The 24,026-nt window shown below is 37.1% G+C and overlaps 1 protein-coding gene across 1 annotated transcript in view; it reads left to right on the top strand.

The window, feature by feature from the left end:
- Positions 1 to 24,026, top strand: part of MBNL3 (muscleblind like splicing regulator 3) — a 126,847-nt gene that overhangs the window by 88,200 nt on the left and 14,621 nt on the right. The window contains exon 4 of the mRNA XM_053580901.1: positions 12,558 to 12,722. Coding sequence (XP_053436876.1) covers positions 12,558 to 12,722 — 165 coding nt within the window. The remainder of the gene's footprint in view (positions 1 to 12,557; positions 12,723 to 24,026) is intronic.

The raw sequence follows: 24,026 nt of genomic DNA, 5'->3' as shown, positions 1-24,026 counted from the left end.
GGTGTCTAAATACAGGGTATCCATAAAATTCATGTGTAATTTAAAATAGTTTAACATAGTAAATTGCACACAGACTTTATGGCCACCCTGTATGTGTCAAAAGTTATTCTAAGTAACATGGACTAAAGCTTTATATACAATTATTCTTCAGCATACTCACAAATTATCTAAATTAGTTCTCATCCAAAGGGTCATTTGACCATTTATACCAGAGTGTAGTATACAAAGACAATGCAAAATATGAAACAACATAAAACCAAATAAATGCTCTAGTTATCTTTAGTAGAAAAATAAGTATAAAAGATTGGTACACTAATGTTTTACACTATTTAATTTCACTGTATCCACTTTATCATATATTTTCTTTCTTTTTTAAAAAATCATAGCTGTGTACATTAATGCAGTTATGGGGTACAATGTGCTGGTTTTATATACAATTTGAAATACTTTCATCAAACTGGTTAACATAGCCTTCACCTCATTTTCTTAGTTACTGTGTTAAGACATTTATATTCTACACTGAGTAGATTTAACATGTGCCCTTGTAAAATGCCCCACAAATATTTTCTCTAATTGAACTTGATTTACCCTAATAAACAGACTCATTTTATTGTTTTAAAAAGATATGTTTTCTAAAGTTTTCTACTATTATCCTGATTTTTCAGGGACAGCATAGGGGAGCTGGAGTAGATTTGTTTATTTTATTTTTTCCTATACTTTTCCTCATGAAAATAAGGATTCCACTAATTAAAAGGCACTGATTAGACTATCACCATGGCCGAATGACCCTAGAAATCTTTTTGTGCTGAATATAAAGGATGCACATTTTTAATGAACATCACATCCTTATATGTGTACTGCTTGTCCAGTAAGTCTTGCTCCGGCTGTTTAAACTGACTTAGGGAGTACAGTTGATAGATTTTAAAGCTAATTAATGAACTCTCTGTGTTCTTTATTTTATCTTTTCCTTGTTTTGGATTTAGAGATAGTCATCCTTTGGCAGTGGTCATATTTCAACTTCTTCTTTGTAAGGCCTTGAGACATTTATGGTTGAGGGATTGATTTATTTCGAAACAAAAGGCCTCCCTTTATCACTTTACTTTCTTTAAACTAACCCCATTTCTAGTTACATTGTTTGTGGAGGGACTTGTTTAGTTCTTTAAATACTAGGAACAGTTTCATCATCATCAAACATTAACTGCCTGCTGAAAGCAGAAAGTAAGCTTAACAAGGCTGCTGTATTTACTAAACTAGATTGAGAGAAGATCATTAAAAAATATATATATATGTATATATATATATTTAGAAACTAATTCAACAGTTTAATTTAGAACTTTGTTGATTCCATTCACATCTCTGAAATATGTTTTGCTGGAAACTTAATTATACATCATAGATCTTCAGGCCAGGCAAACTAGATCTTTATTTTTAAAGGAGAAAGAATTTGTATCAATAAATTGTTTTCATATCTGCAGAACAAAAAAAAAATGGTAAATTGGCCTAATTTTTAGATGCTTTTTTGATGAATCACTTGGTTAAACATGCCACTTAAATGCACTTGGAGTTTGGAGTTTTCTTTGGGAATTTGCCTGATAATCCGAACTCCCGACAATTTTAATAACAAGATAATATAAAGATTTCAATAAGACTTTTGATGATAAAATATATCACTAACAAACTATAGATTTAGTCCATGCCTCAAAAGTATTTTAATGGAAATCCATGTCACCAAGTAAAAAGTTTCTGCTCAGAAATTTTATTTTTTGTATTTGGTAATAGAGTAGGAGTGTGAGAAAAATGTTTATTTTAAAGTAGATACATTTGGCTCTGTTGGGGATTTGAAACATGGTTTCACAATTATGAGTTTAAAAAGACCCTGTAAAAACCATTTTGATATCATGCTTTTACATTTTTTTTTATCTCAAAAAAGACTCCTATTTAGCTAAACAGGGACTGATTTTCATTTTTGTGCTCCTAATTTCAAACTGCAGAAGTAAGACAATAACTATATCTTCCCTTTACATAACCTTTGAGTAAAGAAATAATGTGACTAGCTATAGAAACATAATTATTTTATTTATTCTTAACAGCACCTTGAGCCCTGCAAAGAGAAATTATTTAAATCTAAACAATAATCGGTGTCCCTCTCAGCTTATATTTTCCTTATATGTTTGTAAGTTATTTTTCTAAATTAAAGTCTTCATTGAAACTTTCTTTTAGTAGAGACAGGAAAATTATTTTTGCCAAGTGGAAAACTCAAGGTTTAAGCTTAATGCAAAACTAAAACCCTTAGGAGTTGAGGGGATTGCCCAATACCTTCTGACTTACCAAGTTTTAGTACAGTTAAAGCTCACTTGAGACCCTTAAGTCATGGAAAACCTTAAAGCTCTGGCATGGTTTCAAGGGACAGAAGTCACAGTGTAAGAAATCGCCAGTTAGACAGAAGGCTCAAAGTTCTTACTTCAGAAGTTGCTTGATGGAGTCTTCAAACAAAAATAAGCTACAGCAGCCATTTAGAAAGATCTGATGAAACTTACAGCTTCCAAAAAGGAGTGTTGGGAAGATGATTGTGCAGTGGTACTTTGTAGCAATTATAGGCAAAATATCCATCTAATTGTTAGCCTTTGGGAAGTCAAGTATGGGCAAAAATGTCATATTAATAGAAGATCCAATTCTTTGGAGTTCACTCTATAGAGTTCTCAAGAAAGTACTTGAGAGAAATCGAAATAATGCGAAGGAAAACTAACTTGACCTATAAAACACCATGCTCTTTGGTTTGAGCTTGTGTTTCTTCCTGTAAGATGAGGAAGTTGGATTAGATCGGTATTTTCATAGGGGTACACTGAGGAGAGATGTTAACAAGAATTTGATTAAAAAGGGGGAGGTAATTTCTGTGTTAATGCTGGGTTCATGAAAGTAAGCAAGTTCTTTACTATAAGATGTGTGAAAGCTTTTATTATGCTCTTGTGTATTGTTGGTCTCAAAGAGAGGAATCTAGTGTACCATTTCTTATAACTGACCAGGAAACCCAGTGTTTGAGCCTGCTCTTTTGGGACTTATGGTTTGTAATACACAATCTGGCAAATGCTAGAATAAATGATCTTGAAGAGCCTTTCTGGCTATAGCATTTGATGTTCCTATGATATGTCTATAAACATATGTATTTCCAACATAGTATAATTTCATTCTTTCTGATCTTACTAATTCTGAATCTTTGATTCCAATGAAAGCTTGCATTCTTAATGAATAAAAAATAAATTTAGGACTGTGTCTGGCAGTTGACTCCTAAATGTTCATGATTATAATGTGGGGCTATTATATATTGCCATAACACCCAGATACATTACTTGGTTCATTAGAATTAGCCATTTCTCTCTATTTTTTACTATCTTAATATGAGTACCAAGAATTGACTGAAAAAAAGATATCTATGCAAATAATAGCTATTTTGCGTGTTTTGAATCTGTACTTTCATAGAGCTGATGTGTGCATACAGAAGCATGATGCTAAGCAGTTGTTTTCCTGGGTTTTAATGGATGACTTTTGTTTGTATTTGAGTATTCCAAGGACAGGGCTGAAGGAGAAAAAAGTTAAACTATCTCTCGCCCCTGCACACACAAATAAATAAAAACCAGGAAAAGGATGCATAAAAGTCTTATCTTTATGCAGTACTTCATATGCTCAAAAACATGTCATATCAATTTGGAGGCAGGGGTAGGCAGATCTTGCTCATACACCGTGCCCCTCTGCATGCTAGCCTAAAGGGGGAGCCCCAGCAGACAGCAAGGACCTTGAAATACAAGAGTTGCACCACTGTGGGTGGGAAGGTGGAGTGGCTGATAGGGTAGTGAGCCGTGTGAAGCTCTTGGTGGGAGGAGCTATGGAATCAAAAATTGCTTTCCCCAACAGTCAACTTCCTTAAATTCCCTGCAGCTGGTCAGGTAAGTGGGAGCTGAAGTACCTTCTGCTTTACTCTGGGCAACTGAACGCCTAGGAGAGCCTGGGCTGGTACTCTGGAGGCGGCTCCTTGGAGACTTAAGGTAAAGGGGTAAAATGAGTTTTAAAGATTTGCCCCTATTTAGCTCAACTCAATGGTAGAAGAACAGAGGAGAGGTTTGCCAGATAAAATAAGGTATGGGGCATACGAAAAAAAGGATTCTCTTTTTCCCGAAATTTAAAATTAATTGGGAGTTTTAATTTTTATTTGATTATTTGATTTATTTTTATTTAATTGATTTTTATTTTTATTTGATTAAACTGGCATCTCTAGATAGGATCCTGAACAGAAGCCCTAGCTGGGAAGAAAGAGTGTAAGTAGCTGGTGTCCTCTTTATCCTATCCTCTGTGGTTGGTGACTGGATGGGGTGTTCAGAAAAAAGAGGTGAGGGAACCCTAAAAGCAGGAGTTTTGACTAATGGGCTAGAGAGATTCACTCCCCTAAGTCATTTCATAATAAAGCCTGTGTAGTAAGTAGCTTTTTGAAGTTGTATAATTTTATGTGCTTTATTTCTTGGAGTAACAAATTGAGTGTCATTATTTTTTCTTTCCTTTTTTTTTCCCTGTGTTTAATGACATTTTATCTTGGCAGCCATCCACTGCTGTAAAGACAGCTTCTATGAATGCTTAGTATCAGAAATGTCTTAGATAACTTGGTACCAGTGTGCTTGGGGTTTTAATTTGATTTGGGTTGGCCTGTTTGTAAACAGAGATGATGCATTCTTGATGAGCTTATTATTGACCAGTCATTCAGTTAATATTTTTCTAAAGGCATCAAAGGCATTTGATGAAAGGAGGGGTAAAAAGTGTGTGCGCATGGGGTGGGGGGAGGCAGGAAGCAGATTTTCCACTGCAGACAGCAACGAGGATTTTTAGTGTTATTTGCTCTTCAAAAATTGTAAAGAAAAATTTCAAGCTCTTGATTACTTGATAATAAATGTTCATTGTAAATGAAGGTGAATGTGGGTCCTGAAGTAAAGCCAGGAACACTTTTCTTGTAAGTCAGTATATGCAGTGGAGATCACAAGAAGGCCCCACCCACTGTGATTTTCCTAAAGCCCTGTATTCCACCTTTGTCTAAGTAGCTTCAGGGAATTCGACTTGCAACTTGTTCAGAGAAATTCAGGGCGGGGGTGGGGCAGTTGGAGAAGGCAGTTTCTTCTAAGCCGACAGTGGAAATGCAGGGCTCTCTTTGGGCTGGCCCTAGTGCTGATTAGATACGGATCTGCTGCTGGCTCCTTTATTTGTCCAGTGGGGCTGTGTACCTGGGGGCCCTTGAGGCCAGAGACCCCCTGGAAATAGACAAGAGTTTGCATGTCTGCATGCCTCATGGCTTCACGTCACTTCTGGTGAAATTATATATACTAAATTACCAAGATTTTTCAGCTATGATGCTTATATATTCCTCAGGGTTTATATTCATAGCAAAAGAAAAGTTAGGAAGGAGCTGTTTTCTAGACATGAATAGAATAGTGGTTCATTTCGAACAGACAACCAGGAATAGCCTCAATCATATGTTGACTATTGTACTCTTGTTGTTGGAGGGTGAAGAAAGAACTTATGAAAGGAAATAGCAAGAGAAGCCATCAGGAGTCTGAGGCAGGCTTAGCGTTACGCCCTATAAAATCATTCTCACATAGTTCAGCAAATTTGTATGGAGTGGCTACACCAGGCACAGGCATATCCCTAGAGATTCAGAGGTGAGGAAGATGTAGTTTTGCCTCTGTATAGGCTCAAAGTCTCCTAGGGAAGACAGGCATGCAAACAGTTTTGATTATACAGTGATAATGCTAAGGTAAAACTGAGTGCAAGGTGCAGGTGAAGGTATGGAGGAGAGAGAGAGAAACAGGATTGCAGGTGGAGAGAGAGTTTCAGGAAAATCTTTACAGAGGAAAGTCATTTGAACTGATAATCCATATTGGGAAGTGAGAGGCTGGTAACGGCATTTGTACTTACTGTGCTGCTTGTGAATTAGGTCAAGTCACCTCACCCCTTTGGCCTTCACTTTCTTTCTCTGTAAGATAAAGGTGCACAAGATGTTCCCTAAAATCCGGTTCAGGGCTGAAATGTTTTTATTCTGGGAATCAAGTTATCTTAGTGGGCTATTTCAGAACAACAGGGTGATTGTTTTGCCCAAACCTCCCTTCGTCTTTTGAAGGGTATAGTTTAAAAACTTTGTGAACGAAGATAGGCAAGAAAATTCCTCTGCCCTCCTCCTATCTTCTTGCCTATTTAAACTCAATATCTGGTTTGTACCCAGAGTCATTGCCCTACCTATGAGCAAATGGGATTTGTTAGAAAACAGAACTGGCATAGTAGGAGAAGGTGGTTGCAGAGCTAACTACAGTGGTCATGGGGGTCTGTATTCAGCCTTATCAATTTTGCCTTCAATATATTTAGGAAATGGTTTATTAAAGATTTTCCTGGAAACTTTCATGCCCGAATCTCAAATTTAAATTAAAATTTGTATGCAGAATTTTAAGGAAGCTGCTCATTCTGCATATATATCAACATTTATAGATGATTCAATATTTGAAGGAGAAATGATGTGGATTATATCCATTTTCTAAAGACAGAATTCTAAGAGGAAGAAAGTGGGAAATTTTCCATTAGGATACTGTTACCTAGCTAATACTCAATTTATGTTGCTGCTGACTCAATTTTAGCTCTTTTAGGTTTTTCCTAGCAGGAACGAAGCAACCTAGAACATGTGATTTGTCATTTTAAAATCACCATTTCTTCCTCCAAGAATCCCAGTCTATGCATTTAAGTGTGTTACAGTGGGGCAATATTATCACTAGGATTTTTCATTTAACACACATGATCATTAAAAATGGAATAACAGCATTTTTCTTCACAAACAAATCATCTGTGTGGTCTCTTTATTTAATATTTAACTTTTAACTCTTGGTGGTCTAGTAGATCAGTGAGCATGTCTTTGAAAAAGTAATCCAGTTATAATTGTATTTGAGAAGAGGGTATTTAAGGGTTATTTTTCTCAAAGCAAGTCATTTTGCAAACAGCTGTTTCTGTTAAGATACTGTGACGGACAATGGGTAATTTTCAGCTTCCTAGGTTGCTTTTCTTATTGTGATGGATGGTAGGCCTTTCTCTCATGAACATAAAAAGGTACATTTAACAGGACTTTTTCCCCCCACCAAGTACATAGGAAGTCTTCTATCTGACAGACTCACTCTCATAACTCCCTAGATTTAGGTGGGATTTGAATCTCTACAATACTACTTTTCTCTCTTGTCAAAGGCTTTGTACTCACTTGTGAAAAGCTTGAAGGTAGGAAAAAGGCAATAGATTGAATTTAGGAGGTTTATAAATGCTCTGCAACTTATTCTTTTGTCTGTCATCAACTTTTTGATGCATATCTAGTTCAGAAATGTCATTGGCCATTTTCTTCCCCTGCTGTTTTTTGGGTGCATTTTCAAAGACAGTAGATGGAAAAAGGGGAGCTGGAAGACTCATAGGTGTAGTAGCATTTATTTCAGCCAAGAATCACTGTCCTATTGAATCACTTTGCTATTTTCTTAACTTAGTAACACAGTAAAAGTAACATGTTTTTTAAGGCCAAAAGGAAATGGAAAAGGGGGTGAGAGGTTGAGATGAGCATAAATGAGCTTGCATGCTAGTCTCTTCAGTGTTTCTTTAATTTTTTGTATATGAGGGGATGGAGTTTGATTGCTTTACATGTCTTGACTAGCTTTAGCTGCTGTTTTTAGGGATAGCCTGCTCTGTCAGAGCATGTTGACTATCATAGGTACATTTATATAGTCGTTTATGATAAAGTCTAATACATTGCACTATTACTGTGTATCTCTGAACCTGTGGATCTAGAGTGGAAGAAAGAGAGCTTGGGACACTCTTGGCTTGTCTAGGGAAACCTGAGCAGTGATTTTTTTTAGACCCAAGATGACCACAGGGCTGTTGTAGACCCAGTCTGATAGAGTATCTTGTGTCCTGCTGAGAGTGCTCAGCTGACCTAGAGACATTATTGGAACCTTTTAGTCCATAGTTATTGGTTTGCTAAAGGAGAAAAATAATAGGTGAACACTGCTGGATGTTATCCCCATTACTTCCTCTCCATCCCTTCCTTACATGATTTACCCAAGCCATGATCTACAAGGATTAAAAACAAGTGTTGGGCGGCGCCTGTGGCTCAGTGAGCAGGGCACCGGCCCCATATACCGAGGGTGGCAGGTTCAAACCCAGCCCCGGCCAAACTGCAACAACAACAACAACAACAAAATAGCTGGGCGTTGTGGCGGGCGCCTGTAGTCCCAGCTACTTGGGAGGCTGAGGCAGGAGAATTGCCTAAGCCCAGGAGTTGGAGGTTGCTGTGAGCTGTGTGACTCCACGGCACTCTACCGAGGGCAATAAAGTGAAACTCTGTCTCTACAAAAAACAAAACAAAACAAAAAACAAGTGTTAAGAAATGTCAAAAACAAAGTGTGTTACCTCCCGCAAAGGCCAAGTATTTTGGCCTATAATTAAGTTTGGGCCTCTTGGAGAATGAAAGCTATGAAGAAGAGATTTCTTATCACCAGTTTCGTGCACATAAATACATGAGTTCTGAAGTCATTTTGAAAAAACATGAAAGGTATGGTTTTCTTTTGAAACAAGTGTGTTCCACAGATAACTGAGATATTAAATTACCTGGTCTCTTCATCTATTGTTTGGATTAAAAATGCAGACTTTTTTTACTTTATAAACTTTCTTTAATATAAACAGGAGTTTCTGGTAAGGTGGTATAGCTATGCATTTGCATTATAATAGAATTAAGTTACAGATGGTGTCATTCAGAAAAGAATGCTTTTAAATCAAATAAAATCACATAACTAAGATGAATAAATTCCTTTAACTCTCACACTGCCTCATATTCCATACTTTAGTTTTACAAGCGTATAGACTGACTTCATATAACTTTTAAAGTACAATTCTCTTTTTTTCTATTTCTGGGTCCTGTTTTTACTTTGCAAAGATGTCATTAGATTCACAAGAAAAAGCTGAAGAAAAGTTACTGTATGTTAAGAACATTGATATAAAACCACAAAGGCACGTTCAATTCTTTATCAGATTGACAGGAAAAGTGCCAAATACACTGTGTTCTCTTCCTCCTTTTCTTGCTGTCTCTTTAATTGCATTCAATATACATGGTATTAAAGCTCTAAATTGTAACAAATTATAAAACCCCAGTTATTCTTTTTTCTTTTCTGTTTTAACTCATCAATTATTTGGAATTCCTGAATATGAAAGATAGTCCTTATTCTATACCTTTTCTTGCAGGGGGGTTACAAATTGTATTTTGTGGTTTTGTATGCTAATTGCCTGAGACAAGCTATCTAGGTGGCTTTGTGATCCTGAATCAATCTTGCCCAGCAGCTGCCTAATTCCTTTTCTCACTGCTTCCCCAACGCACAGCAATCAGAGTGTCCCTAAATGTGAGTATGCAGCAAGATGAAAAATGGTCAAAGGAGAAGGAAGGTCAGGAGTAAGTTATTTACAGCAAGTTGGGGGGGCAGGATATCCAAATGCAGTTGTAAGTAGCAATAAAAGGACTGAAATTAAGAAGAGAGGTCAGGGGTAGAGACAGAGATTTAAGATCTGAGCAATTGTAATGATAGATGAAACTTTGGGACAACTTCAGTTATCTAGGGAAAAGAGATTAGAGAGGAGGGCAGAGGATTTAGAACTGGGCCTTGGGGAAATCTTTAATGTTAGGGAATGGGAGGAGGAAGAAAAACCCCAAAGTAGACATGTAAACTAGCATGCATGTCTTTAGAAGTCACTGAGTGCTGCTGCTTCCTCTGGGCTGTTGATTCTGAGCCAAATAACCTCAGTTATGTGGGCAGGGTGGAGATGATTCTAAGGGGTAAAAATCCTTGTAACCATCTTTACCTTCGTGCAAGTTGTGGCATGTGTAAAAAGAAGCCTATGTTTTCTCTTAGGAGTACATTAACAGGGGAAAGACCCCTGTTGTGATTTTTAGCACATACTAGGATTTCCTTACTGTCCTTAAATATGAGGAAATGATGTAGCTATTCCTATGTTACTTTTAGGAATTTAGGGGGATTAGGTTAATACCATTCTCAACTCATACCACCAATAAATTCTTCCTTTTCTAGGATTTGCATAGAAATGTAAAAGTACATTGAAACTAAGATACCATTTGATTTTGTCTTTTTAATTTGATTAAAAGTAAATTGAGTAATGGGACAAACCAAAAGACAAACTCAACAGAAAATAATAGTGTAGCCTTTAATTTCTCATGCTACATTTTAAGTTATACTCAGCTTCTTGCCAGGGCAGGGAACACAATAGAGCCACCTTGTCCCAGTAATCTAGTATTTAAAAGAGCAGTTGCAATTTATCTGAGTTTGCATTATATCTAGTTCTATAAAAGTTTTTAAGGACACACCTTGGTTATCAGTGAAATTATAGGAATGCTTTAAGAACAACATAAATAAATATGGAGAAGTAATTGCATTCAGTGAACAGGAGGTTTCCAACTTTTCTTTCTTTTCTGCCAACCATTGGTAGAATAGAATAAAAGTTGCCTTGTGCCACACAGTAAATACACTAACACTAAAGAAAGCTGATGAGCAAATAAAATAGAATAAAAAGGGACTTTACCTAACAATTGCAATCAGTGTAACCTGGCTTATTGTACCCTCAATGAATCCCCAACAATAAAAAAATAAAAATAATAAAAAAAAGGCCTGTGCATACTTTTGCATAATATCTGACACCACAGATAATTAGAAGTCCTCACAAAATCAGCATGCAGCTGCAGGACGCAGGTTGGACAGCCCTGGGCTGTAAACTGTTTAAGGCATAGTAAATAAGGAAAATACATAGTGTATGTTGAATAAGAACATTTGGTAAGTAAATTCATTTTTCTCCTGAGAATTCAGGTGGCCCAGCAACTTGCATTCCTGGGTCGGAAAAAAAAAAAAAAAAAAGAAAAGAAAAGCTCCCTTTTATTTTCCTCATAACCTCATATACTATAAAGACACTTAGCAAGTTAGCATCTGTGGAACACAGAGTTGTGTGCAGTTGTGCTTGTCTAAAAAGGACCATGGTGGACCCAGTAATCCAAATGAGAGAATCATTAGCTGCTTTGTAGTTAAACTCAATAATAGGTCACATTATGACAATGTGACAACCAATCCAGTGACATCCTTTGCTACTGTAATCATCAGTCATGTCTGCATTTAGGTGACACCAAAGGCATGTTTGATTCCACAGAACTGACATATTATCACCTGTCTTAAAAGTGCTTATAGGCCTATCCAACCTGCTGTCTGCAGGCTGCATGCTGATTTATGAGGACATTTTTCTGCTTATCTGTGGTGTCTGATATCGCAAGAAGTGTGTACAGATCTTTTTTTTTCCTAATCAGCTTTCATTAGTGTTTGTGTATTTAATGTGTGGCCCAAGACAACTCTTATTCTTCCAACATGAAGCAGAGAAAAAAAAAGGATTGGATATCCCTGGAACCATCAGTAATAACATTCCAATAGCCAAGAACCCAAAATATACTTTGGTCTCCATTATTCAAGTGAGTTGGGACTACTGCCTCTGGAACGTAAGAACAATATGGCTGCCACGTGTAAGGATTTTGTCAGTGGATTTCAGGATATTTCTCACCTAGAATGAGTTCTATATAAAGAGCTTTGGAGTCTAGGTTGTCCCAAATAATAAAGTCCAAAATTTATATATTTATGTATGTGTGGTTATTAAATATTTTCCATTGATTTTCTTGATCATTTATAGATATAGATCCAAATCCAAAGGGTTATTTAATTTAAACGTGCATAATTTAACATTTCATGTTGGAAAAATCTTATTGTACATTACATACATTACAAATTATTGTACAACATTACAAAATGTTGTAATGATACACTGTTCCTGATATTTTATGTTTTAAATATAATCTGATGCAGGGCGGCCCCTGTGGCTCAGTGAGTAGGGCGCCGGCCCCATATGCCGAGGGTGGCGGGTTCAAACCCAGCCCCGGCCAAACTGCAACCAAAAAATAGCCCGGCGTTGTGGCGGGTGCCCAGCTGCTCGGGAGGCTGAGGCAAGAGAATCGCGTAAGCCCAAGAGTTAAGAGGTTGCTGTGAGCCGTGTGACGCCACGGCACTCTACCTGAGGGGGGTACAGTGAGACTCGGTCTCTACAAAAAAAAAAAAAAAAAAAAATTTAAATATAATCTGATGCATATCCAAAGTAGGGCACAGCAGAGTGGCTAACGGAATGAGTTCTGGAATCAATCTAAGTGGGTTTGTCTGGTTTTGTTACTTTTTAGTTGTGTGTCCATAGGCAAGTCATTTAACCCTCTCAGTCTCAGTTTTCTCCCTTGGAAGATGATTTTAAGAGTATCAAATTTATGGGGTTGGTATGAAGATTAAATGAGTTAATTCATGTAAAGAACTTATTAGAGTTCTTGGCACATGCTAAGTGTTTAATAAACTCTTATTATATTCTTAACCATATCAGATGTTTAGAAATACTAAATGTAAATTTGTCATATTCTTCATTATTAGGGAAGGTGTGCTCGAGAGAACTGCAAGTACCTTCACCCTCCTCCACACTTAAAAACTCAGCTGGAGATTAATGGACGCAACAATCTGATTCAACAGAAGACTTTTGCAGCCATGTTCGCCCAGCATATGCAGCTTATGCTCCAAAATGCTCAAATGCCACCACTTGTAAGCAACAGCTATGTCTTGCAAATGGCCAATCTATGTCTTTTCTTAAAAGAATATATACGTATATTGGAATAATCTTGCAGGGACTTAGAAGTTAGCTGCAGCATGATTTAGTACAAGAACTAATGTGTTAATTGATAGTACAGATCTGTGCATGTGGAGGGAGCAGTCAGGTATATTGAATTGCAAACCTGGTTGCATTTATGCATGAGTTCACTTTATAAAGTAATTTGAATAAAGGAGCAGAAGCATTTTAAGGTGAGGAAGAGGTTTGATTATTATTACATGGAAACCTTTGAATTCTAGGACAAATTCAAACAAATTTCCTTGTTCTTTGATGGGGATTTTCTTATTGCTTTTTTTTGTTTGTTTTTTTGAGGCAGAGTCTCAACTTTCCTGCCCCCAATAGAATGCCATGGCATCATAGTTCACAGCAACCTCAAACTCTTGGACTCAAACAATCCTCTTGCCTCAGCCTCCCGAGTAGCAGGGACTGCAGGTGCCCGCCACAACACTCAGCTATATTTTAGAGGGGAGGGTCTTGCTCTTGCTCAGGCTGGTCTTGAGCTCATGAGCTCACGCAGCTACCTGCCTCAGCCTCTCAGAGTGCTAGGATTACAGGAGTGAGCCACTGTGCCTAGATCTTCTTGCTTTTTTTTTTTTTTTTTTTTTTTTGAGACAGAGCCTCAAGCTGTCACCCTGGGTAGAGGGCTGTGGCAACCTGACAGCAACCTCCAACTCCTGGGCTTAAGTGATTCTCTTGCCTCAGCCTCCCAAGTAGCTGGGACTACAGGCGCCCACTACAATGCCTGGCTATTTTTTGGTTGTAGTTGTCATTGTTGTATGGCAGGCCTAGGCTGAATTCGAACCCGCCAGCTCTGGTGTAAATGGCTGGCACCTTAGCCTCTTGAGCTACAAGTGCCGAGCCTCTTCTTGCTTTTTAATAAACTTTTTATTTTGAAATAATTTCAGATTTACAGAAGAGTTGTAAAAGTAGTACAGAGTTCCCATATTATCCCTCATCCAGTTTTCCCCACTGTTAACATCTTATATTACCACGGTAAATTTGTCAAAACCAAGAAACTGGCATTTATACCTCACTGTTAACTGGAGACTTATCCACACTTTACCGGGTTTTCCATTAATGCAATCCAAGGTACCCCAGGGCTTTTATTTGGATTTTGTCTCTCGTCTCTCCTCTGGTCTGTGACCATTTCTCAGTCTTTCCCTATTTTGTACAACCTTAACTATCTTGAGGAAGACTAGGTGTTTGACAGTGATTTTTACCTTAATGTAGCTACAGTTTCCCTTTGTAGAAATTGATATGATTATGGTGTCATTCTAGACAAGTGTCTAGTAGTTTTGTGGATCAGTGATTTCAAATGGATTCTTTAAAAAAGTAATTAAGCAATCTCTGTTCATACCATCCTGTTGGAAATTCATGTTGCCCTGCTATCTTAAAATATAATGTTGGATTTTGCTCTTACACTTCTCAGGGGGATTTTAAAACTTTTTCTGCTGTAGTTCTTCAGGTCTCAAATTTGGTTCATTAGTGCCTCATTCTAATTTCAGCTGGTCTACTTCCTCTAAACCATTAACAAGATAAATTTTAAAAGTCTGTATGTTACCTTTATTTGCTACCCATTTCATCACTGACTACCTAATAAACACTGAAAGCTGCAATATGTATATGATATTTAGATGCAATGAAAGTGTGGGAGTAAGACATTTTGCTCTAAGCAAAGCCTATCTTATTATACAATTGATTCTCAGGTTTCAGAAGGATCTGTGCTGATACGGCACCCTTTAACAAGTACATCTTTATAAATGAATGCAAAAGTCGGGGAGCATTGAGTCACTAAGGTTTTGCACTATGATACTCTATTTCCAGAATGTCTAGACAGATTTAAGTAAAATAAGTAGATTTCATCTCTTATACTATTAGTTTGCCAAAAATATTTGCCTTGGAACTCAACGCTGATTAATTATGTTGATAAAGGTTGCCAGGGGGCTCCTCAAAGCTCCTGTTTAATTCTCAGTAACACTTTACATAGTCCTTGTTTAAACTCTTTCCTGAGCTTTCTCACACTGAAGTATCTCAGTTCCTCCCTACTTCTGAGGGAATAGGGAAAAGAAGGCCTTATAGATACTGAGAACAGTGTGAACAAAACATGGAGAAGTGAACATACTGGCAAGTCCAGAAAACGTGAGTAGATGGGGAATAAAGCTTTTATTTATTTATTTATTTGCAGCTTTATTGCAGTATTGTCAACAAAATTGTATATATTTAAGATGCATCAATAAAACAAGGTGATCTATATATACGTTGTGAAATGAGACAATATGAATGAACCTGGAGTGCATGATGCCAACTGAAATAATCCAGACACAGGAAAAAACAAATACTATATGATTTCACTTGTATGTGGAATCTCGAAACATTGAACTCATATAAACTGAGTAGTAGGGTGGTTGCCAGGGCTGGAAGTGAGGGAGATGAGAGGATGTTGGTCAAAAGTGACTAAAGCCTGGGAGCTTTTAACTCACTGTTACCACTCTCAGCCTCTCATGAAATGTCCCAATATCAAATTGAGCAATGAGTAGGAGCCAGATTTTATTATCAGACACCTGAACCCTTCATTGCATTTCCCATGGGGCTGGAGCATGTATCTTTTCAAAAGTCAAGGGACAGCTTCAGGGTCCCAGTGATGTGCCCTTCTTCAGGGTATCAGAGAGCAAGGCATAGGGTACACATGTAATAGGGGTCCAGAGGAATCAGACTGTGCACCTTCTATTTAACCTCTGCTGGAGTCTCTGCATTCCAAATGTCAATCTTTCATGCACTATTGATCATGCTGGCTCACACTGGAGAACAGGAAGTAGCTTTTGAAGACTTCAGTAAGAAATCCATTGAGTTTTCCAGCCACTTGACTTATGCTTTCCAATTTGATTCTCCATGCCTTCTATAATAGAATACATTTCAACATTTCCCTTTCTTTTTTTCTTTTCAATGAGAGTAATTTCAGATTTCAGACTGTAGAAGATGACTGATAGGACTCACAGGAGTACAATTTACTTTATAGCATATCACAAGATATAAGGCATTAGTTAGAAGACCCCAGAGAACAATTGGAAATTGCTTCTCTACCTTGTAGATTACTCAACAATAGCTGTTGTGACGTGATAAACTGATAAAAGATTAATTTCTGCAGTTGTTACGTGTAAAAAAAAAAAATCTAACCCAAGATGGTTGATATGTTCCACTTCTGTGGTCTAGGAAGCTGCTCTGTAGATGCAGTGTAACTGAGCCAGTGTGAGCAATTTTAAGTGGCATTCACCAGTCTGATTTGCAAAAGAAAAAAAAATTATTATGAATCCTGATATTAAAGTAGCAACATATAATTTTATTTAATTTCTCAGGTACCTACTCTCCCCCAGATAACTCTATCCCTTTTAATCACCCCCCAAATAATCTGATTCTTATTCCTAAAATAGTCAAGCTTTTTGTTTTTAAAATTTCCAGTCCTGGTATTTGTATGGTTGCATATTAAAACCCATTTGTATCACTGACTTGACCTCAGGTCTTCAAAGCATACTTTGATCCATTTTTAGGATACCGGAAGAGCACATTTGCCTTTCCAAAATTGAATGTGGTTTGCCTATTACTAGCCCCTAGGTAAAGGGAATGTCAACCTAAGTGGGATGCTAGCTGGAGAAAATATTCTACTGAGTATGAATGAACAGTGAATAAAAGCTGCACCTAGTTGATTTGGGTGGAATGCTTGCTGTAGTAGGCAAGCTTGTTCACTGTCTTTAACAGGTCTGAATTAACATTTGCTAGTGTAAAATTCCACCTCAAAGCCTTCTGTTGGCTTTATTAATTAATAAGGAAGTTTGGCAAGTCAATCAAAGGGTGTGACTGTCTAGTATTTTTCAGTGCAGTTTGAGAGGGATTGCTTTCTGATGTTCCCAGCAAAAAATTCTCAACTCCCCTTGGCATAATCAGGAGGCAAATATCAGCACTATAGAAGAATGTTAGGAAAAGTAGACACACTGGCTTACTCTCAAGCAAAGCTAAAGTTTTAAAATTTCAGTTTCACAACTAGGAATTTTAGTTATGAGGAAAGATTCTGACTAATGCATGTGATGTATGTGTGTATAAAGTGGATATGATGTTCTAGCCTATTAAATATTTTTTATTTGGACATTTTACATATCTAGACCTGTCTATATCTGGGAAATTTCCTTTAGCTTCTCTTGTTGAATATGGTGATTCACATCGAAGCAGATCCTGACACACAGGTGAACTTGACCCAGCTGAATATATTTACCTGATGATTTATATAGAAATTGTTGGCTCAGCACATTTGAGGTTCCCTTGGGGTATGCCAGGACCTCTGGTTCTGCTGTGTGCTTTTCATGGCTTGCTTTCCTGTGATCAAGTTACGGAGTTCCAAACTGTGAAGGCCATGAACAAGGGTTCTATTCCACGTTATCCTTTATCTCAAATGTAGTTATCTGCCCCCTTAGACTTTTACATTATTTTTTAAATTCTATTTACCACATATATTTCTCATAAAGAGGCTTATATGTTTATTTAACATTAATACAGCAGTGAATAAAGGTGATGTAACAGTTTAGAACAAAAAATAATAGTGCAAGTAGAAAGGGGGAAGAGAGCATATACCAAGGAATGAATATCATTATTTTTAAACTCTGGTGTTTTTAATGCTTTTCTTGTTTAATAAAATAAGAGCTTTAAGGTATTGTATTAGTTCATGAAACTTAGGAATAGCAATAACTAGAAATAAAATTGGAAAATTTTTATTTACTTTTTAATTTTTAGAAATCAAAAATTAAATGATTTAGTAGTTTGAAACAAGAGGATAATATATCCTTCTCTCACCAAGATATATTCTGCATTTTGCAAATTCGTGTTAGAAATATAATTTTTCTAGTTTGCATAAACTGACTGTATTGACTATGCAGTATCATGCTATTAAAAAAAGAGTGGTATGTTCATGGTTCTTACATTGAAAATGATTGTGGAAAAGGTGGGCTAGACATTTTGTAAGTTTAATGGAGAAGGAAACTATGTATTTCAGATTACTAGTGTTATGTTTAGTGCAGAAATTATACTGTAAAGAAGGTTCTGCAGCAGGTTTTTCAGTTTATCTACTCATGGAATGATAAATAATAGCATTTAGTTCTTTCATCTTTATGTGGTGACGTTAAATGTTTTGTAAAGTGATTTTTGCAAAATGTTCAACTCAGTAGAAGATAGTGTTTGTAATTATAAACTCAATATTTTAATATAATTACAACTATCCTTATCATGTAAAGCTCCACATGGACTGAGATTGGCCGTATCTTATCAGAGTTCCTAGAGCACCAGCATACTACAAACTCAGAATTTCTCCTGAATTTCACTGTATTTTCTAAAAAATTAGACAAAACCTATATATGTAGCAACTGAAGCCTGTTGTTATCTATTTGTTCAGCAAACATTGTTCCTGAGGTGGACTTACCCTGGGACTAACTTGAGGAGTTCAGGGATCCTCATTTGGATGGTCTCCTTTCTAAGACCCTGAGAGGGACCCTAGCAATATCTTTAAAAATGTTTTTGTAAAATTTGCAAAAGATATTGATATATACTTTGTTTTTAAAGGAGCTCCCCCACTCCACTCAATGGTCTAAGCTTTGGGCCCCACAGATCCTGGATTTACTCCTCATTACAATTACTGAGCCAAAAGAGAATAGTTATTCGGACTCTTTCCTGAGACTGTGTATTGTGCCATTCAACTTAAAACTCCTTTATATTTAAGCAAACAAACATAAAAAGATTCACTAGCATAAGGTTTGTTGCCTTGTCCCAACTCTCTTAATACAAAATAATGACATCTGTTTTTTCAAAAGTTAAATGAAAATCCTATGCTTTTGCCAAACAGAGGGCACTTATACATGATATCTTTAACAGTGTCCAGTTTCTGTGATAGTAACAAATCTCAGCATTCTCCCTTTGTCCTCCCTCATATATTCCTGTAGGATAAATTAAATGTAATCTCCTTTCGGCCCATTTTGTGTCCTTCTCCTCTAGGAATGATGAGTTCAGTTGATCAGAGCCTGGTGTTAATGAGACCATGTGGGCTGGTTAGCTTCACTGTACATAATCATAGTCAAAGCTACAGCCAGCTACCTTAAAATTGCTTGCTGTTGATCACAAGTGAAGTGAAGGCTAGGAGTTTGGAGGGCTCTGCGAATATCCTTTTCCCCAATGGATAAACAGAACAACCACAACAAAAAGGCCAATGCTGAACAATCTGATCTATAAAGGATGATTTTTTTTTCTATCAAAACCACCCTCTTGTGCAGGTTGTTTGTGGTTCAGTGGTTTGTCAATGGGAGGGCTATCAGGAGACCTTGTGTATAAATACCTGTGGTTGTCCTCGCCATGTGATAATCTTAAGGTGGTCCCCCAAACATTCCTAATTTGCCTTAATAGCCTGTAAGGACCTGCTAAATATTAATTTAAACCCTTCTTTACATAGTTTCCTCTTTTGAACCATTGTGTAGATACCAGCCACATTAGCAATTTACTAGTCCCCTGGAACCACACACTTTGTAATAAGAAGCTACATACAGGTATTTTGATCTATAGGGTCACTAACCCTGTTTGCTCAGAACTGATTGATTTAGCCACTCCAGTTAAAAAATAGATGCAAACATATATGATGCATGTATATATGCATAAAATGCCCTGTGCTTTTCATAACTGCGTGATCTAGTATTTCACATCTTTAACAAAAGACAGTTTAACTTAGAGATCTAAAAATAGATCTGCCATTCAATCCTGTAATCCCTCTACTGGGCATATACCCAGAAGACCAAAAATCACATCATAACAAAGATATTTGTACCAGAATGTTTATTGCAGCCCTATTCATAATTGCTAAGTCATGGAAAAAGCCCAAGTGCCCATCAATCCACGAGTGGATTAATAAATTGTGGTATATGTACACCATGGAATATTATGCAGCCTTAAAGAAAGATGGAGACTTTACCTCTTTCATATTTACATGGATGGAGCTGGAACATATTCTTCTTAGTAAACTATCTCAAGAATGGAAGAAAAAGTACCCAATGTACTCAGCCCTACTATGAAACTAATTTATGGCTTTCGCATGAAAGCTATAACCCAGTTACAACCTAAGAATAGGGGGAAGGGGGAAAGGGAGGGGAGGGAGGAGGGAAGTGGGTAGAGGGAAGGGGATTGGTGGGATTACACCTGCAGTGCATCTTACAAGGGTATATGTGAAACTTGGTAAATGTGGAATGTAAGTGTCTTGGCACAGTAACTGAGAGAAGGCCAGGAAGGCTATGTTAACCAGTGTGATGAAAGTGTGTCAAACAGTCTGTGAAGCTAGTGAATGATACTCCATGATCATATCAATGTACACAGCTATGATTTAATAAAAAAAAAAAGACAGTTTAAAATTATCTGCCTTAAGTCTTCCTCAGTGGAGAGCAAGACTCATGGATTTATTCAAGCTCTCTGTTACTACTTTTAAAATTTTTTATTGGGCGGTGCCTGTGGCTCAAAGGAGTATGGCTCCAGCCCCATATGCTGGAGGTGGCGGGTTCAAACCCAGCCCCGGCAAAAAACAAACAAACAAAAAAAACTATTTTTATTTCTTTTGCATTATGATTTTTTAATCGGATTGTTCTATTTTGTAAACCAAAAAGTAACCAAGGGTTTAGGAATTCCTTTTCATTCAATTCAGTAAATATTTGTTGAGCAAATACTCTATGCCAGGGATTTAAATGGATAAGGAGTGGATAAAAAGATAAACAAATAATAAAATAAAAGTCCTTACCCTCCAGGAACTTACCTAACAATAGTTATATATTTAGTATTTTTCTTATCCCCTTAATTTCTGACTTATATCTGATCCTCCATATTTTTATAGCTTTTGCTTTTTTAATAGAATGATATTTGTATTAGTCATGCAATGTTTTGTTTTACTTGTGTTGTTGTTTTGGTGTGGTGCTGATTGTTTGTTAAACCTGTGATAACTTTAACTCTTAGCACTTACTTATCCTGGACTTGCATTGACATGTTTGTAAATAGTATCCAGGTTTACTCAGGTCTTCCTAATCCCCCCTCAAAAAAGCACATATTTTGTTTATGCCCTTTGTTCAAACCGAGTAATCACTTGATTTAAAAAAAAAAAAAAACCTTATTTTGAAGTATGACTAACAAAAAAATGCACATATTTCATATATCCAACTTGATGAGATTGGAGACAAGCATACACCATCACTACAATCCATGCCACAAACTTGACTTTTAAAATAGCTTTTGTTTCCTATTGGAATATTAAAAGCTAATTGGATTGCCATTACTAGATGGTCACCAACAAATGACTTTTAGGTCAGTTCCTTTTCACTCCTCAGGAACAAAATCAATATTACCTTGCTTCTGAGATCTCAAACTGCCTAAGGAAGAAGCCATTATCCCTTTTCCTGGCTATGGCGCTGACCTGGTTTAGGTATTCCTTTGAAATTCTGACCTGCTGGTGTTCTTTCTCCTCCCACGAGATATGGGTAGATCTGAACTATCATTTGTGCTGTCTTTTATTCTATTTTTACACCTTCTGTATCCACAATAATCTATTGATCATTCACTCACCCGCCTATTTTCAATACTTTCTGTAGCTTGGAGATTTCTCTGATTAATAAGGTCAGAAAAGCCAGGTCTAAGTAAGGACAATTATTCACTTTTGACCCTTGAACTTTTTTCACCCTTAGTTCTCTCTAGGGCCACAGTGACTTATTCACTGTGAATATAAGTATACTTGTTATGATTAGTACATAAACACCACTATCAGCTCACGTCTGTATAAAGTTAACTCTCAATTATTGAGGGACCAATTAACTAGTCTGGAGGTTATGCGAGCCTCCTGCAGCCTGCCTTTTGGCCACTTCAGTCCCTGCAGATCATCACTCAAGAAGTGTGGAAATAACTGAGCAAACACTGTGAAAGAAAGGTTATTCGGTTGTGTTCTGGTTGAAAAGTTAGTAAAGTCTGATGGAAACTAAAGTTATTCATTTCAGTGCACTTTGAGATTATCTGAGGATGGAACTGTGGATGATGGTAAAAGGGGCTTCCTTTTATACTATATAAATGCTTGCAAATGAGCCATAAAATGAAGGTATTATGAGTACTAATAAAATTTAAGAGTACTATTTTTCTGGTATTAAAATTGAGTCAACAAATTGTTACCAAAACAAATGTTTACCCTTTTATAAAAGAAAATGTTTAGTCGTCCACTTGTAGACAGGAGCTCAGGGATAGAAGGCCCTCCCCCACCCCCACCCCCGTCAACTTAAAGATTTAGCTTAAGTGACTTAAAGTATTATTATTATTATTATTTTGTAGAGACAGAGTTTTACTTTATCACCCTCGGTAGAGTGTCGTGGCATCACACAGCTCACAGCAACCTCCAACTCCTGGGCTTAGGCGATTCTCTTGCCTCAGCCTCCCAAGTAGCTGGGACTACAGGCGCCCGCCACAATGTCTGGCTATTTTTTTGTTGCAGTTTGGCCGGGGCCGGGGTTGAACACGCCACTCTCTGTATATGGGGCTGGTGCCCGACCCACAGAGCCACAGGCACCATCCGGACTTAAAGTATTTTTATTTTTTTATTTTATTTTATTTATTTATTTTTTTGTGTGTGTGGTTTTTGGCCGGGGCTAGGTTTGAACCCGCCACCTCCGGCATATGGGACTGGCGCCCTACTCCTTGAGCCACAGGCACCACCCGGACTTAAAGTATTTTTAATTCATCCAACAATAATTGGAACTGACTGGATATTATTGAAGTAACTACAAACAGATGTAGACTATTGAGGAGGCATAAAGACAGATTTGGCATAACATTTAATTTTCACTTTTTTTATAATAGCTTGAGGAATAACCTGTTTTGATTAACAAGTCAGTATTCCAAAAATATGTATAAACTGAACATATTTATTTGAGGTATAGTTTTTTATTGAATTACATTATTCTTCAAAGGTGCTTAAGAATCCTTTACGATCAGTATATGGTGGCTCCTAAAATTTTACCTTTATAGGATTTCAACTACTATCACCACGTTCTTTTTTTTTTTTTTTTTTTTGGCTGGGGCTAGGTTTGAACCCGCCACCTCCAGCACATGGGACCTGCGCCCTACTCCTTGAGCCACAGGCGCCGCCTATCACCACATTCTTAATTGCTGAGTAATTACTGTTCTATAAACAAATACTTAATCTTAATTTTACTAGCTGTAGAAAAGAACATTTTAATGAATACCTATACCTTAGTGTTGGTCGATAAAGCCAAACTTTTTCAGCTTGTGGAATCTTGCCACTAATACTAAACTCCCATTAATAGATTTATACATTAATATAATTGGTGCCTTATTCTAGAAGTTGATGGAGCATTTTTTTTTTAAATCCTCTAGAACCAGCATCAGTGAACTTTCTTGTAAGTAGCTAGGCAGCATTTTAGGCTGTGTGGGTCAATGGGCAAAGTTGAGGATATTCATAGTTACATAGATACTTACATAAGAAAGAAAAAAATCTATAATTTTTTAAAAATAGGTCTACTAGGCTCTGCGCCTGTGGCTCAAGCGGCAAAGGTACCAGCCACATACACCTGAGCTGGTGGGTTCGCATCTAGCCTGGGCCCGCCAAACAACAATAGCTGGGTGTTGTGGCAGGCGCCTGTAGTCCCAGCTACTTGGGAGGCAGAGGCAGGAGAATCGCTTGAGCCCAGGAGTTAGAGGTTGCTGTGAGCTGTGATGCTATGGCACTCTACCCAGGGTGACAGCTTGAGCCTCTATCTCAAAAAAAAAAAAAAAAAAAAAAAAACAGATCTACTAATGAGCACATTTGAATTTGTGGATGGACACAGAAATAAGAATTTCATATAATTTTCATGTGTCACTAAATATTCTTATTCTTTACATTTTTTCCAATCGTTTAAAACTGTAAAAACTATTCTTAAGTCACTGACCATACACAAATAGGGGCAGGCTGAAGTTGGCCTAGGGGCCTTAGTTTTTGAACCCTTACTATAGAACACTGTTCTTAACCAGTATGTAGTCCATAATCCTACACCAAGGATTAGTGTCATAGGGTTCTTGAACCTTCTGAGATCACAAGCAACATTTAATACATACACAAATTTTTCGATTCTACAGCCTTCATCTGACTCTCAGAGAAATCCCAGACTCAAAAAAGATTAGGAGCCACTCTGCTTAAG

Source organism: Nycticebus coucang, chromosome X (assembly GCF_027406575.1).
Source record: "Nycticebus coucang isolate mNycCou1 chromosome X, mNycCou1.pri, whole genome shotgun sequence".
In the NCBI taxonomy this organism is placed as follows: domain Eukaryota; kingdom Metazoa; phylum Chordata; class Mammalia; order Primates; family Lorisidae; genus Nycticebus; species Nycticebus coucang.
Note: the sequence above shows the minus strand (reverse complement) of the source record. Positions and strands in the feature narration are given on the sequence as shown.